Raw genomic sequence first — 17,510 nt, 5'->3', positions numbered from 1 at the left:
GATAACTAAAGAAGTAATTATAATAGTCATATTTTCTATAATAGTGCGCCTTAGCCAGGGACCTTTGGTTGTCAGATACAGAAACCTACTCCAGCCAGCTTGAGTTAAGCGATTTACTTATGGTAAGGACATTAGGGAAATCTCATGGAGTGCAATAGCAGGAAGTATAGCCTCACTTCACTAGAAGGGCAGCTTCTCCTCCTACCACTCTTTCCTTCATTCCTTCTTCTCCACATGGCTTCAGATCTCTGTATATCTACTTTATTGTTTTCTCCCTGCAGATCACTTCTCTATTCACTCATTTCGCTTGTTCATTATAAAAACCTGTTGCCATCGAGTCGATTCCGACTCATAGCGACCCTATGTGACAGAGTAGAACTGCCCCATAGGGTTTCCAAGGCCGTAATCTTTACAGAAGCAGGCTGTCACATCTTTCTCCTGCGTATCAGTGGGTGAGTTTGAACTTCAGACTTTTTGGTTAGGAACCAGGGCTCCTCTTGTTCATTATAAAAAAAAATTGTTCATTATAGCTACCTGCAAATAGTAGCCTGAGATCCTGAGTCCATAAGACTTTATATTTTGACTCCCCATACTTAATTGATTCAGTTTCTGAGCCCCAAGCTTCAGATATTCAGGCGACACCTTCTTACCGGCCCAGCTTAAATCAGATGTCTACTCCTGGTCCAACCAGCCTCTTGCAGGCCGAAGGCAGTGCAGGTTCTGTAAAATGGGAGTGTGGGTAGGAAGAAATGATGGACATCACTAGATCACAGAGATATGTATGCAAATGGTAAAGCAACATTATATTTGTTTTCCTCATTGTATATTCTAAAACAAGTTTTTCTCTTTTTTTTTTTTTTTAAAGGTTTGAATGTTTCAAGGTGAAGAACTCAGTAAACTACCATCTGCTTTTTACATTAGTTCTGTTCAGTTTAATAGTAACCATAGTAAGTCATATTTTGTTTCTACCAGATTAAGCATGTGAACTAGGCATTTATGGAGTTTGGCACATTTTTTTCCAGTGTTGTGTTCATGCTGTTAAGGCTGAAATTTTTTTTTTTTTTTACAAAACTGGGGTATCTCACTTATGAATATTGCTCCTTTGTTTCCTGGTCAAGTGTCATTTCTCATTGTAATTGGAATAACTTTTTAAATCTGTTTATTTTTTAAAAAGGGAAAAATCAAAAAGTAAATACTTAGTAGCTATGGGAGAAAATGTTAATCTTTTATCATGGATGAACGTATTACCTCCTATTTGTTAAAAACAAGAGATTGGCTCTGTTCTTTTGGGCACAGTGTGACTGTTTTAATAGTTAAGTTTTTGTTAATGAGTTGAGGTAGCTAGTCACTTCTGAGCCTACTTTACTGCTTTTTTTCCCCTCAAGTGAATTGCATTTTGTATTAAGAGACTATTCATTTCAATATAATACGGCATTTATTAAAAACCTACCATGTCGGGCACTAGAAATACAAAGATGATGAAGAAGCAGTTGCCATCCTTGAGGGGCTCATTCAAGTTGGGAAGTCAGACATGTTGACAAAGAATTACATCAAGGGATGATAATCGCCATACCCACCCACCACCAGTGCCGTCGAGTCGATTCTGACTCATAGCGACCCTTTAAGAGAAGTAAAAACTAGTTACACAGTGATGAAATAAAGAAGGATCCATCAAGACTGCTTAAGTGGGCCCAGGAAAGCTTCAGAGAGGAGATATCGAACTAAGTTTTAACTGATGATTAGGAGTTCACCAGGCCCCAGAGCAGGAGTGTGGTAAAACATTTCTAAGTAGAGGCTATTGCATGTCCAGAGGCATAGAACCATGGAACAACATAGTGAACTACCATTTTTAAGTGCTCACTGTGTGTCAGATGTTGTACTGAGTACTTTACGCTTATGGTCTCATTACAGCATCTCTGTCAGTGGAATTAGGAACAATTTAGGAAAGGGTGGTATACGCTGGAGCATGTGGCAAGGGGGAGACATGATTCTAGTGAATTAGACAAATGTCAAATTATAAACACCTTTGTATGCACGTTTAACAATTCAGATTTTCATCCTGGAGTGAGTGTGGAGCCATTAACTGGCTTGTTTAAAGTAGAGGAAAAACATAACCAGACATATGTTTTTGGAAGATTACTCTGGTTATGAAGGATGGATTAGAGCTTTTGCATCTACTTAGGCAAGTATGAGGCTTTGACAAACGTAAAAGAGCTATTGGGATGAAAAGAAGCTATCATCATTATAGGATCTGTGACCAACTGAGTGGAGATGGATGGAAGTGGAGTAAAAATACGTAGTGGTCTAGAACAAATCCTCAGTTTATAGCCCAGCTGTCAGTATACATAGTATGTCCTTAACCAAGATAGGAAACTTGAAGGAAGAGCAGATTTTGCAAGAAAGATGAGCGGGTTTGTACCATGGGGTAGGGGTAGATGAGTTCAGTTTGGAATATGTTGCGATTGAGGTACCTGTCATTAATAACATGAAGCTTAAGTTTCAGGGTATAGGCAGTACAAGAAATGTGGGGGTAGATGAACTTGCACAGAGATAGTATTGACTATTAAGATGACTAAATATACAACCCTGACATTTGAGGGTCAGGTGGAAGAAGTGGAACCAGCAAGGGAGACTAAGTAATCAGAAATATAGGAAAGCCAGGAGAGCCTGATATCACAGAGTACAAAGAGATTTCTAGGAGTGATAAGTAACAGTATTAATTGCCTCTGAGAGGATGAGTAAAATTAAGATTAAGCTTTGACCCACAGAAATTTGCATTTAAAAAAATCTAGTAATATTAATCTTAATGAGGATACTGTCAGCAGCAGCTTGCTGGTGACAGCAGCTAAATTTGAGTTGAGAGGGTGAACAGGAGGTTGAAAGAGTTCGTGGTATACACCATTGCCCTGCATAGTCCTTTGCCTAAACTACATACGCGTCAATCATGAAAAAATTCTAGAATTTCGAGGTCAAAAGGAATCTTGTTACTGTATAGAAGAATAGAATAAAGTCCAGATAGTTTCAGTGATTTGCCTGGCCAGGCAAGTTTATGTATAAAAAAGAAAGGCTTCAAAAAGGAGGCGTAGTTTGAGCTGAATCTTGAAAGATGAGTGTTTGCTGATGGACGGGGGAGGGGAGTTGCAGATTTCCGGACAAAATAGAGAGCAGCATGTTTAAAGACACAGAAGCCTGAAACTAGCACATTTGGGGAAGTGCAATACTTTCTGGTGCTTAGGATGAGAAAGAGACAAGAGAGCAATGAAGCCAAACCAAAGGCAGGGGCCAGATCGCTTTGAACGATGGGAGTCGTTTCAGGGTTATGATTTGAATCTTGCCACCTCTGTACCATGTGGTTTAAAAAATGTGCCCCTGTAGGGTCACTAGGAGTTGAAGTCAACTCGATGGCAATGGGTCTGATTTTATAGGGCGATAAATGTAGGCTCAGTCTTAAACAAGCATTTAGCTTAATCACCGGATGACACTGGAGCCTAACGCTAGGGTTCGCAGAACTGGAAATGCATCTGAGTGAGTGAATGAGAGGTATTTGGAACCAGAAGAGGGCATATGAAACTTGTTTTAACTGGGCTCACTTGTTGAGCGCCTATTATGTGCTAGACACTTTCACATATTTTAACTTATCATTCCTTACCACTATTACGTCCATTGTCCACATGACAATGAGTCTTTGGTTAAGTAACTTGCTTTTGGCATTTAGCAAGTAAGTGGCAGAATTTGAAATTTAACTCTGGTTTCTAACTCTAAGTCTAGTGTTCCTTCTACTGTAGAACAAAGCTGCCACAGGGATTATCAACACATTCCTGCTTCCTTGCTCCTCCCTGGTGCTGCTGCAGAGGCCAAGAGGCCAGAGGAGGCCACACAGCTCTGAAACGTTTAGTTTACCACGGCAGGGCTAGACGTGGGGATCAGACCCACCTGTAGGTATTAACCTTTCTATGGCAGGCCATCTAATCTGATTGTTTTACATGGCTGGAGTCAGGTGTGAGTAGTAGGATGAGGGAAGCAGGAGAGTTTGGGGATTTGCAGAGTAGTGGGAAAGGGTTTTTTCCTTCTCCTTAATGCACTTCATTCACATGTGTTTCTTTTAATATTTTGCAGGTTTACCTGAAGGTAAAAGAGCCTGTATTCCATCAGGTAATTTCTTTAAAAGTATTGTACATTTGATTATTTAACAATACTTGCCTGCCTTGTGTTTTCTTCTTTTCTAGTAAATCATATGCACGTACAACATTTGAAAATGAAATGGTAGATGCCCTAGGAAAGTTCAGTGTTTAAAACAGAGGTTGCAAATGCAAGTGCCTACAGGAGCCAGGTACAGGTAACAGAAATGTAACTGGGACAGCCAACATCCAGATCCACTTGGCTGTTGCTATGCAGTAATACAGGTGCAGCGTCAGTCATATAAGCAGAAAAAACCTGAAGTATTGCACACGTACAGAGTCTTTTTATGACATTATGATCTAGAAAAGGCAGAGCTGAAAATTCCTTAAATATTTTTTTCTAATATATTTGAATAAGTTTATTGAGGTGGGAGGTTTATTTACGTTGGAGGAAGCAAACACAGGAAGCTTTGTTGCTGGAAATGATGATTTAAGTGCCTCCCGTAATGAAGCCAGAGTGAAATAAAGTAGCAACATTTAAATAAAGATAGCTATTGTTTACTGAGTGTCACTCATGTGCCTGGTACGATGCGTTACTATACAAACGTTTTCTGTAATCTTGCCAACGATCCTACAAATTAGGGGAAATTATCCACATTTTAAGGGAAACGAGCTCAGAAAAATTAAGTAATTCACCCCAAGGTTACAGTTATTAAGAGGCAGAGCCAGGATTATAAACTAGGTTTGTCTGACTCCTGTAACCATTCTTTTAATAGACTAGTACACAAAAATAGATAAGCAGAGTTTCAGGAGTGTTAGAAACCTTGTGTCAGAATACATTGTACTTATTTAAAGAGTAAATGTTTCTGTAGCTTTTGTGACTCAAGCTATATAATAATCATCTAACTGAAATCTGTTTTTAGAAATAAATTTCAAAACCACATTATTGTGTCTTGCTTTCCTACGTTCCAGCTGAAAGTAGATGCTACAGGAAAGGACATCATGACTTTCCCGTTTATTATAACTTGAAATGTTGTCATTATGTAATTCTGCCTTTATTGAGAAGATTTATTGAGACATTGTAAAAAAATGAAATACATTGATTTGTATGAAGACTTCAGTTTTTATAAATTTCTTGTTGACCTTTATTAAGAAAACTCAAAACCACAAAAAAGAAAAAAATAGGCCATTTTGGATTGATTTTGTAAGTTCATGACCATCAATTTGCCATTTTGTGTTTTAGACCTGTTTGACCATATGTTTCTGTAATAGAAATAAACTATTAATGTAACTGCCTCTGTAGCAATTTCCATGGGTTTTCCCGATAATATTTTCTCTCTCTATATAGTGGCTATGTTTACCGATAGGAAGGGAGGTGGGATGAAAGCTAGGTCTATCCATGCCTGCTATGGCTTAAGTTCTGGGCCTAGAGACTAAAAATTTAGAGAATTGAAAGACCAAGGGGATGCTAGGGTAAAGCAGATAAGCAACCTGAAGGTAGGACACATTCATTCATTCAACACTGTGTGCCTTCTCAGTTAGCACATTCTGAGCTGGAAATTGGAGACAGAGAAGCAGTAGAGCAAAAGCTTTAAGATCTACAGTCAGACCTGACTCAAATCTAGTTTTCCTCTGTGTACTAGCTCTCCACCCTGAACAGATTACTTAGCATCTCTGAGCTTTAGTTCCCTCAGTATTCAACAATTTTTAAATGCCAGGCTCTGCACTAGGCACAGGAAATACATTAGTGAATAAAGTTAGAGGATCCTTGCTTTCAAGGAGCTTATTGTTATACCTCATCTCTAAAATTGGTATAGTAACCTCCTAAGGTTGTCTGGGGGTGAAATGAAGTAATACATAGAAAACCCTTGGTACATACTAAGTACCCAGCAACAAATAAGATATGTTACAGAATAGAATTCAATGACCACATGAATTTCTAGGATGAAATAGAAAACTTCAAAGGAATTTTGTGTTTTCATTATGCCTTCCTTGGCTCTATCCCTCAGGAGTAAGTCATCCCTCCTCTGCTATTAGAATACTTTGGTAGAAAAGTTTAAAAAGCACTTGTTGTTAGATGCCATCGAGTTGGTTCCAATGCACAGTGACCCTGTGTACCACAGAACAAAACACTGCCCGGTCCTGCGCCATCCTTACAATCATTGTTATGCTTGAGCCCATTATTGCAGCCACTGTGTCAATCTGCCTCGTTGAGGGTCTTTCATTTTTTCGTTCACCTTCTGTTTACCAAGCATGATTTCCTTCTCCAGGGACTGATCTCCCCTGATAACATGTCCAAAGTGTGTGAGACGTAGTCTCTCCATCCTTGTTTCTAAGGAGCGTTCTGGCTGTACTTCTTCCAAGACAGATTTGTTCATTCTTTTGGCAGTCCGTGGTATATTCAGTATTCTTCTCCAACACCATAACTCAAAGGCATCAGTTCTTCTTCAGTCTTCCTTATTCATTGTCTGGTTTTCGCAGGCATATGAGGCAATTAAAAACATCATGGCCTGGGTCAGGTGCACCTTAGTCTTCAAGGTGACATCTTTGCCTTTTTACACTTTAAAGAGGCCTTTTCCAGCAGATTTGCCCAATGCAATACACCATTTGATTTCTTGACTGCTGCTTCCATGAGTGTTGATTGTAGATCCAAGTAAAATGAAATCTTTGACAACTTCAGTCTTTTCTCTGTTCATTATGATGATGTTTATTGGTCCAGTTGTGAGGATTTTTGTTTTCTTTATGTTGAGACGTAATAAAGGTCTTTGATCTTCATCAGTAAGTGCTTCAAGTCCTCTTTACATGCAGCAAGCAAGATTGTGTCATCTGCATAGCACAGGTTGTTAATGAGTCTTGCACTAGTCCACTGAAAAAGGGTGAAAAAAATGCAACAATTCTATAGTATGCTACAAAACAATAAACTGCAGATATAACGAGTAAGTAAATTTACATGTTAGAAGGTGATAAGTGCTATGTAAAAGGAAAAACCAGATTGGACTAGAGGGAATCTCCTTCCACTTAGGCCCTTTTTCACCCCATGTAGTCACAATGACCTTCTTGCTTTTTATTTCAGACACAACAAGCATGTTTTGCCTTAGTACTGAAAAACAAGTTAGGGAAGATGGCCCATTATTGTGGTTTATTATAGTATTTCTCACTACTTTAAGCTTTATTTGAAGATGCTTTTTTCTCAAATATCTTATCTAGACTATCCTATTGCTGCTCTGGTAAGTAATTAGAATTGATATTTTCTACTTATACACACGGTTTAAAAAACCAGTCCCTAGTTATTCTCTTCTGGGTATCATTCTTAAGAACAGAGAACTGCTTTTCCTAAGAATCTTCTATTTGTCAGAGTTTAGAGTATTGCTCTCATTCTTTCATATTACTGTTGGTATTTTTATGTACAGGAACTTAGGAAGATTGCTTGGGATTCTTTAAGTGACAAGATTTACAGTAATTTCAAGGTCTTAAAACTAATGGAAAAGGGGAGCAGAAGGCAATGTTGTGCAATCTAAAGGAGCACTTCAGAGTTTGGAATCTTGATTTCTTGCCACTTTGTTATTCATGGACAAGTTTCTTGCTATCTCTCTTCTTCACCTGTAAAATGTTCAAAATGAGGAGGAGATTATTTCACAAGGGTAATATGAAAATAATAAAATAAGAGATGTAAAGCACGAGGCAATAAAAATAATAAAGTATAATAATGTACATATTAATAAAAGTACATATTAAGACATAAGATGACATAATGTGCCTATGGTAATCAGGGGAAGCTTCTGAAAGGAGGTCTTTGAGGTGGGCCTAGGAAGATAAGGAAGATAAGTAGTAAGATAGAATTAGAAGGAAGGGGTTAAATGATATCTGAAGTATCTGCACAACCAGCAATATTGTCTTGCCAACCAGATTAGCTTCCCTAAGGGAAAAAATACTGATAACCACTCTACTTGACTGTATTAAATCTGAAGTAATCTAAACATATCCAAATGAGACTCAAATGCCACTTATTTAATTTGATGGCCTTGCAAAGGGTAATGCCCAAATCACATAGCTGCCACATTCAATAGAAACATCTGTATGTTTTAGACAAGAAGACAAGCATACGTGAGAGGAGAGAAAAAGAATGTTTAAGAAGTTAGTGGACCCTCTTTAAGCAGCTGATTGACAAATCAGTAATTGAATATCTCAGATGAGATTTCATCTGATATCTGAAAGAGTGCCGTTGCTTAAAATCTTCCTGCCAAAGTAGATGTCTCCTGAAGATTGTTTCTAGACATGACACATCAGTATGTTATTTATTAACTCTGTCTTCCAATTTGACCTTCAAGGTTTTCAAGGAATACACTCTGTAAACAACACACTTCGGAAAACAAGCTTATAAACAGACTTGTTTAAATGTCATTCTGTTGTGTTTCATTTGTGCCATTTTATTACAAATTAGGGATTTAAGGAAGTTGATATTTTTGAGTATCTGCTATGTGCTAGGTATTATATATTCTTTAATATAGTATATATAGATTGACTTACCTATTATCTGACTAAAAAATCAACAAGCCTGTATAGAAATTACCATCTTCAGAAAAGTTAAGTAATTTGCCCAGTGTTTCTCATCTACCTGCTTAGTGACAGAGCTGAAAATTGAGCCCAGATTTTTTTTATTCCAAAACCGATATTCCTTCCATGATATTATGATGTCCTTGTAGCAGATTACTGTGGAATCTAATTTAATATCAGAAAGGTCATTTTTTTTTTAAGAATGAAAAGATGTGACTGGATTTTAGTGTGATGATGAACTTATTAGGAAAAAAAAGTGAAGACTAAACGTGTAAAACCTAAGCATAGCTGTTTCACTGTAAGTAAATGAGAATGCAGATATCAACTTAAAAAACTGTTCTAAACCAAATATAAGTGAAGTACTTTGGGGATAAAAAGAGAATAAATAATTTGTACGGGAGGATTTCGGGAAGGCGTCATACAGGAGATGGCATTTGAGCAGCTGGACCACAGAACTCTTCATGGCATATCTTTTAACATCTCCCAGCACAGTAGTGTTCTGGAGGATACTATTTGGGAAATCCTGCTCTAAAATACAAGATGCTGCAGAATGTGAGATGAGAAAGAAGGGTTGGAACTAAATTATGAAAAGCACTGGATATGGTAAAAAGTTTGGATCTTAGGCTTTTGCCATTGCCAGAGGCATGACATCGTAAGGTCTATTTTAGATGATTTTGGCAGTTATACCCAGGATGCTTTAGAAGACTGTAAGGCTTGGGCAGAATTAGGATTTTAAACCAGTCCTAAATATATATAAAAACTGTGATGTTACCAGTAGACAACATTGCCTTTGGAGATTATGAAATTCTTTTATAAAATACTATCTATATTTAACTTCTACCATTTTTATTATCTAATTATGTAAGAACCACCACCAACCTTTTAGCCTTATCATATGACAGTAACCTATATTGACTCCTGAAAAGAAAATGCCTCTTAAATCCATATTTTGACTAAGTATAGAATAGGAAAGGAGCCCTGGTGGTATAGTGGTTAAAGAGCTTGGCTGCTAACCAGAAGGTCAGTAGATCAAACCCACCAGCCGCCCTGTGGAAGAAGGATGTGGAAATCTGCTTCCTTAAAGACTTACAGACTTGGAAGCCCTATGGAGCAGGTTTACACTGCCCTAAAGGATAGTTAAGAGTTGGAATCAACTCTAGAGCAATTGGTTTTTTTGGTTATAGAATAGGAAACCACAGTCATCTATTTCGGTCCCTGCATTTTACAAATGGGGAGTCCAAGGCCAAGATAAGTAAGTGACTTGTTCAAGATTATATTACAGTTGCTGTCAAATCGATTCCAATTCACGGTGACTCCAGGTATGTCAGAGTAGAACTGTGCACCATAGGGTTTTCAGTGGCTGATTTTTCCGAAGTAGATCACCAGACCCTTTCTTCCAGCGTGCCTCTGAGTGGGTTCAAACCTCCAACCTTTCAATTAGTAGCTGAAATGTTAACCATTTGTACCACCTAGGTAGTCCTCAAGGTTATATGTTGTTGTTGTTGTTAGGTGCCATCGAGTTGGTTCCGACTCATAGCAACCCTGTGCACAACAGGATGAAATACTGCCTGATCCTGCACCATCCTGACAATTGTTGCTATGCTTGAGCCCATTGTTGCAGCCACTGTGTCAGTCCATCTCATTGAGGGTCTTCCTCTTTTTTGCTGACCCTCTACCTTCTCCAGGGACTAATCCCTCCTGATAACATACCCAAAGTATGTGAGACGTAGTCTCACCATCCTTGCTTCTAAGGAGCATTCTGGTTGTACTTCTTCCAAGACAGATTTGTTTATTCTTTTGGCAGTCCATGGTATATTCAGTGTTCTTGGCCAACACCACAATTCTTCTTAGTCAATTCTTCTTTGGTCTTCCTTATTCATTGTCCAGCTTTCACATGCATAGGAGGTGATTGAAAACACTTATGGCTTGGGTCAGGTACACCTTAGTCCTCAAGGTGACATCTTTGTTTTTCAACACTTTAAAGAGGTCTTTCGCAGCCAGTTTGCCCAATGCAATCTGTCTTTCGATTTCTTGACTGCTGCTTCGATGGGTGTTGGTTGTGGATCCAAGTAAAATGAAATCCTTGACAACCTCAGTCTTTCTCCATTCATCATGATATTGCTTACTGGTCCAGTTGTAGGATTTTTGTTTTCTTTATGTTGAGGTGCAATCTATACTGAAGGCTGTGGTCTTTGATCATCAGTAAGTGCTTCAAGTCCTCTTTCAGCAAGCAAGATTGTGTTCATCGGCATAACACGGGTTGTTAATGAGTCTTCCTCCAATCCTGATGGCCCTTTCTTCTTCATATAGTCCAGCTTCTCAGATTATTTGCTCAGCATACAGATTTAATAAGTATGATGAAAGGATACAACCCCAATGCACATGTTTCCTCACTTTAAACCATGCAGTATCCTCTTGTTCTGTTTGAACGACTGCCTCTTGATTCATGTACAGATTCTTCATGAGCACAGTTAAGTGTTCCAGAATTCCCATTCTCTGCAATGTTATCTATAATTTGTTATGATCCACACAGTCAAATGCCTTAGCATAGTCAATAAAACACAGGTAAACATCCTCCTGGTATTCTCTGCTTTTAGCTGGGACCCATCTGACGTCAGCAGTGATATCCCTGGTTCCACGTCGTCTTCTAAATCCAGCTTGAATTTCTGGCAGTTCCCTGTTGATAACACTGCTGCAGCAAAACCTTGCTTGTGAGTGATATTAAGGATACTGTTCGATAATTTCTACATTTGGTTGGCTCACCTTTCTTGGGAATAGGAACAACTATGGATCTCTTCCAGTCAGTTGGCCAGATAGCTGTCTTGGCATAGACAAGTGAGCACTTTCAGTGCTGCATCCATTTGTTGAAACATCTCAGTTGGTATTCCATCAGTTCCCAGAGCCTTGTTTTTCACCAGTGCCTTCAGTGCTGCTTGGACTTTTTCCTTCAGTGTCATCGGTTCCTGATCATATGTTACCTCCTGAAATAGTTGAACATCGACCAATTCTTTTTGGTAAAGTGACTATGTGTATTCCTTCCATCTTCTTTTGATGCTTCCTGCATCGTTTAATATTTTCTCTGTAGAATCCTTCAGTACTGCAACTTGAATCTTGAATTTTTACTTCAGTTCTTTCTGCTTGAGAAATGCTGAGCGTGTTCTTCCTTTTTGGTTTTCTATTTTCAGGTCTTTGCACATGTCATCATAATACTTTACTTTGTCTTCTCCAGCCGCCCTTTGAAATCTTCTGTTCAGCTGCTTTACTTCATCATTTTTTCCTTTTGCCGTAGCTACTCAACATTCAAGAGCAAGTTTCAGAATTTCTTCTGACATCCATTTAGGTCTTTTCTTTCTTTCCTGTCTTTTTAATGTCCTCTTGTTTTCTTCATGTATGATATCCTTGATGTCATTCCACAACTTGTCTGGTCTTCGGTCATTAGTGTTCAACACGTCAAATCTATTTATGAGATGGTCTCTGAATTCAGGTGGGATATACTCAAGGTGTACTTTGGCTCTTGTGGACTTGTTCTAATTTTCTTCAGTTTCAGTTTGAACTTGCATAAGAGTAATTAATGGTCTGATCCACAGTTGGCCCCTTGCCTTGTTCTGACTGATGGTATTGAGCTTTTATAGGTTACATAGTGAGGTAGTAATCAGAAAGTAGAAAAATCTAGATCCGCCAGCTATACCCATGGTTTTTTCTATTAAAAGGTCTTTAACATATCTGGTCAATTGGCTGTCATTAATATAATGAGTGAAGCTATTACAAATTCAAAATGCATATGCCTAAATCTTATTACCTATGACTACCACAGGTTCCCACTCACTGGGACTTTGTCCACAAATTCCTACCTGATCTTCCAGTCTGATGAACTGTTCTTTTGAACTATACTGGTGAACTGAATGCTTTTCTCCTAGAATGAAAAGCTTGAGCTCCCTCTGGAGGTTGGAGTATGAAGTTAATAGTTATCCGGATGGATTAGAACATAATTCTCCCATTTTTACTTTTAAACAATATCAGGCTTACAGAAAAGTTGCAAGAACAGTACTAAGAACATTTTTCCCCTGAACCATTTGATATTATGTTGCCATCATGTTGGGGTATACTCCAGTGTTTATTCCTTACACAACTCTAATACAGCCATCAAAATCCTCAGAGCCTGTTCACATTTTGCCAGTTGTCGCAGTAATTTGCATTTATTGCTTCAGTTTCATGCATCTTTAGTCTCCGTTCTGGAGCCTGTGCCTTACTCTTTTCTTGACTTTTATGATCCCGTCACTTTTGATTCAGGCCAGTTATTTTGTAGGCTGTCCCTCAGTTTGGATTTGCCTGATGTTTTCTCATGGTTACATTCCAGTTGTGCATTTTTAGCAGGACCAGCACAGAAATATGCTGTGTTCTTCTCATTGCAACCTGTCAGGTGGCACGTGACTTTCATTTGTCCATTACTGGTGATATTAACTTTGATTACTTGATTAAGATAGTGTCTCCCAGACTTCACTGTAAGGTTACTCTTTGTCTCTTCATGATTAATAAGAATTTTGTAGTGAAGTACTGTGAGACTTATGAAAGCATTACATGAATTCTCTATTTATATGTCTGTGGACTCATGTATTCCTATTTTATTCAATGGATTATAATTCATTGCTTTCATTACTTTCTTTGGTGTACAAACTGTCAAATTTGGCCAGTGGTGTCCTTTCAAGCTGGTGTTATATCCTTTTGACATGTCCTCATCATTCTGAGTATTCTTTACTTTTTGACACAAGGTGTTCCAGGCTCATTTTGTTCTTTGCCTGCCCTAGGCTTAGAATCAGCCATTTGTCTGTGGAGCCCTGGCTCCTTTTAGTGGAGAATGTAATTTAGAAGCCAGATTCAGATGCTAGGTATTTTATTACATCTCTCTTCTGTTAGACTGAGCTAATTGTGGTGAGGAATACTGTCTTTTCATCTTTGAATGATGAATGCCTAGTCCAATGCCTTGCACTCAGTTGGTATTCAATAAGCATTTGGTAAAAAATAAACTGATAGGTTCTTTGGAAGTCTTCACCATGTTTTGACTTAATCCAAGGAACAGACCAGAGGAATGAATCATGGAGAATATTAACTCTGAAGAAATATTGAAAATCAGTCTACCCCATTATCATCAAAATATTTATTGTATATGTGCTATTTCTAAGTTCCCATATGACAGTTGTTCTTAGGTGTCACCAAGTCACTTCTGACTGATAGACACCCTATGAACAATAGAACAAAACACTACCTGGTACTGTGCCATCCTCACAGTCATTTTATGCTTGAGCTCATTGTTGCAGCCTCTGTGTCAGTCTTTCTCGTAGAGGGTATTCCTCTTTTTTGCTGACCCTCTACTTTACCAAACATGATGTCTTTCTCCAGGGACTGGTCCCTCCTGATAACATGTCCCAAGTATGTGAGATGAATCACCATCCTTGCTTCTAATGAGCACTCTGGCTGTACTTCTTCCAAGACAGATGTGTTCGTTCTTCTGGCAGTCCATGGTATATTCAATATTCATTATGACAGCTAGATCCCACTTAATACTCCCTCTTTTACTGCTCATTTTCACCCATTTTCAATTTTTTCCATATAGGCATCATAATGCCAACTCACAGGACAAAACAGTTTTGTCTTTTTCTGTTTTTCTCAATGTGCTTTAGTTCCCCTTTCCTGATGAACAAAAACACAACCTACTTTTTTCTTAGGCTTTAAGTTCTCTGAGGTCTTGGTTTACACACAGCGTATTTCCAGGATGCTTTAACAGAGAGAAAACACAAATAACATTCATAGTATTTAGAGCTTAGGGACTGAAAAAAATTATTAAATATAGAAAGATATAAAACTTCACTCTAAAAATATATATTGCTAGATAAAAATTTTAAGGGAGCAGAAAAGGTATGTATTTTATGATTGTATTTTTTTTTAATTAATTTTAACTAGACTAGTGATTATCTATAATATTGTATTTTCTTAGAAAAAATTGCTAAGGTCATGTGACCATCTCTAGCTCCAAGGAAGCCTGGGAAGTCAAGTTTTTATAGCTGGACATATTGCCAGCTGAGTAAAATCAGTCTTCATAAAATCAGAAGAGAATGGTTACTGGATAAGCCACTAGCAGTTTGTGTGTGTGAGTGTGTGTGTGTGTGTGTCTGTGACGAGGTGGGGGTACGTGGAAAGAGGGAAAGATTCTGGAGAAAAGAGTCATTTTGAAAAAGCCCCGTTGTACTGCCCCAATGTAGGTTCATTTCTTAACCTATCGTTTGATATGTTCAAATACTCCCTGAGTAATCCATTCCCCATGACTTCTATATGCTTATGATGTAGAAATCCATTTCCCCAGCTCAAATTTTCCTTCTGAGCTTTAAGCCCAGATATCCAACTTCTGCTAGAGATCTCTACTTGGATATCTCACTGGCACCTCAAACTCTGAGAACACCTAGAAATGAACTCACCATTTTTCTCCTCAGTCTTTCTTCTCTTCATATTTTCCCAATTTCAGTAAACAATTTCGCCATGCATCTAATTGCCTAAGCTATAAACCAGGCCATCATCCTTAACTTTCCTGCTTCCTGACTCCCATATCAAATTAAGTATCAATCCAAGCCCTAAATATTTCCCTAATCTGTCCAGTTCTCTCCATTCCCTCTGATACATCCCTGGTTCAGGTCCCCGTATCTCACCGTGATTGTTGCAATAACCTTGTCATTGATCTGCTTCCTGTCACTCTGATCTCCCTCTAAATCGTTCCCCATCCAGCAAGACAGGGACATCTTTCTAGTACAAGTCTGATCATATTGAACTGCTGCTGCAACCTTCACTGACCTCCCATTGCTCCTAAAATAAATACTACTCCTTAACGTTATGTGAAAGGCCAGACTTGAACTCTCCTTACCTCTTCACTTTCCCCACTCCTCCCTCCCACAGTAGACTCCAGGCTTCTTTATTCTGGTCCCCAGAATAGGTTATTCTCGTAACTCTCTTCCACCTTCTTTTAACATGACTATAAAAACGGCATGGATGCAGTGTCTGGCCTCCTCCAACCCCACGAGGGGAAAGGAAAACCGAGATAATAATGCAAGGCTGACTTCCATGAGGTGGAGGCCAGACAAGCTGCCTCTCCCCTCCACCTTTACTAATTCTGACACTAACCGTCCCTCACGCAACACTTTCTACTTCTCTGCTGGGTTCAATAATTCATTGCAATGGCTGCACAGAACTCAAAGACCATACTCACAATTAGAGGGTTTATTATAATGGAAGCAACAGTTACGGTTCAGGCTCAGGAACACTCAGGATACAATTCTTTCATCAGGACAGCCTCTCCCCAGCTCTGCTCGCAGGCACTTCCCTCCCTGGCCACGAGTCTCTGCCCAAAGGCACTCAGCCTTTTCTCTGCTTGGGCCGGAAACCCACCCCACCGTCTCCTGCTACTGGGTCTTTGCTTCCTTGGTGGTGGTAGACTCCTCCTCTCTGCTCTAGAGTTGGCTCTCTTTTAAGGCAAAACTAACCATTCTCCTTGGTAGGCCACAGTTACCCTATCACACAGTCCCACCCACTTACCTGGGTGGGAGTTATAAGACCACGGCTAGAAAGGCCACACACAAAAGTAGTTAACCCACTGCAGTGACTAACTCATACTTTAGATATAAAATTAAACATCTTCTATGAAAAGCTTCTTCAGCGCCCTAAGTCTAGATTAGGTGGCCTTCCTGTGCGCAGAGTACTCTATACAGTCCCTGTCACCGAGTTATAATACTATAATTGCCTGGTTACTTCTCTCTCTCATTAGATTGTAATTGTCATGAGAGCAGGAATCATGCCTTTCTTGTGTGCCATTTACAGAAATACAGCTGCAGTTATGGATTCGAGATAGCAATAAGGCTTTAGTAAGTTTTAATCTAATAATGTGTTCACTTAGCTTTGTGGAGGATGCAAAGTGGGGGATACAGGAGGTATAGCATCTTCATTTCATCAGGAGTCAGAACTATCTGTATACATAGCTTCTTTTGCCCCCTCACCCACATATAGTTGCCTAGGATGAGAGCTAAGTGTAGTGGGAAGCTACAGCCCTTTTTTCCTACCAATCTTTATATAGGATACCTTTTATATTGCTCTCATGCAGGCCCAAAGCCTCCAACCTGGGTGCAGTCCTTCCAGCTACCAAAGCAGATAGAACATTCTCCATTTATTTTAACTCTGCTGTATCCAAGGTGCTGGAAAACCGAGATCATCCTCAGGCAGGTTTGCATTTGTCCAGGCCTGATGTTAGCCATTTACTCATACCATTATATCCCCAGGGCCTAGTACAGTGCTCAATAAATATTTGTTGTATTCTGTTTAATAGAGAGACCACAAATAGTTTCTATGGGTATATTTTAAGATTCTAGAAATAAGAGATAATAGCTCAAGAGGTAGGTGGGAGTCAGGTCAAGGCCTCAAATGCCATGCTAGTTTACATTGAAACCTGTAGGACAGGAGATGGAGACTGAAAAAGAATGAGAGAGTTAGATTTACCTGTTAGAAAGACTATTTTGGCAGCATTATGAAGAACAGATTAGAGAATGATTAAATTAGAGTTAAATCTTCCTCTTGTGATAAATTTCCCAGGTTATAGTACCCATCCAGAAACCCTGGTGGTGTAGTGGTTAAGAGCTATGTCTGCTAACAAACAGGTCAGCAGTTCGAATCCACCAGGCATTCCTTGGCTGTTCTACCCTCTCCTGTAGGGTTGCTATGAATCAGAATCGACGGCACTGGGTTTTCGTTTGAGTATGCATTTAATGCTTAATATAGAAGAAGGAGAGGTTAATAGATGGAGCC

General features: G+C 39.0%; 1 protein-coding gene across 1 annotated transcript in view; it reads left to right on the top strand.

The window, feature by feature from the left end:
- The window catches only part of ACER3 (alkaline ceramidase 3), a 167,349-nt gene that overhangs the window by 104,950 nt on the left and 44,889 nt on the right, over window positions 1-17,510 (top strand). The window contains exons 5-6 of the mRNA XM_049889736.1: window positions 866-947; window positions 4,117-4,152. Coding sequence (XP_049745693.1) covers window positions 866-947; window positions 4,117-4,152 — 118 coding nt within the window. The remainder of the gene's footprint in view (window positions 1-865; window positions 948-4,116; window positions 4,153-17,510) is intronic.

Source organism: Elephas maximus, chromosome 7 (genome assembly GCF_024166365.1).
Source record: "Elephas maximus indicus isolate mEleMax1 chromosome 7, mEleMax1 primary haplotype, whole genome shotgun sequence".
Taxonomy (NCBI): Eukaryota; Metazoa; Chordata; class Mammalia; order Proboscidea; family Elephantidae; genus Elephas; species Elephas maximus.
This window is presented reverse-complemented; position numbering and strand designations above follow the sequence as displayed.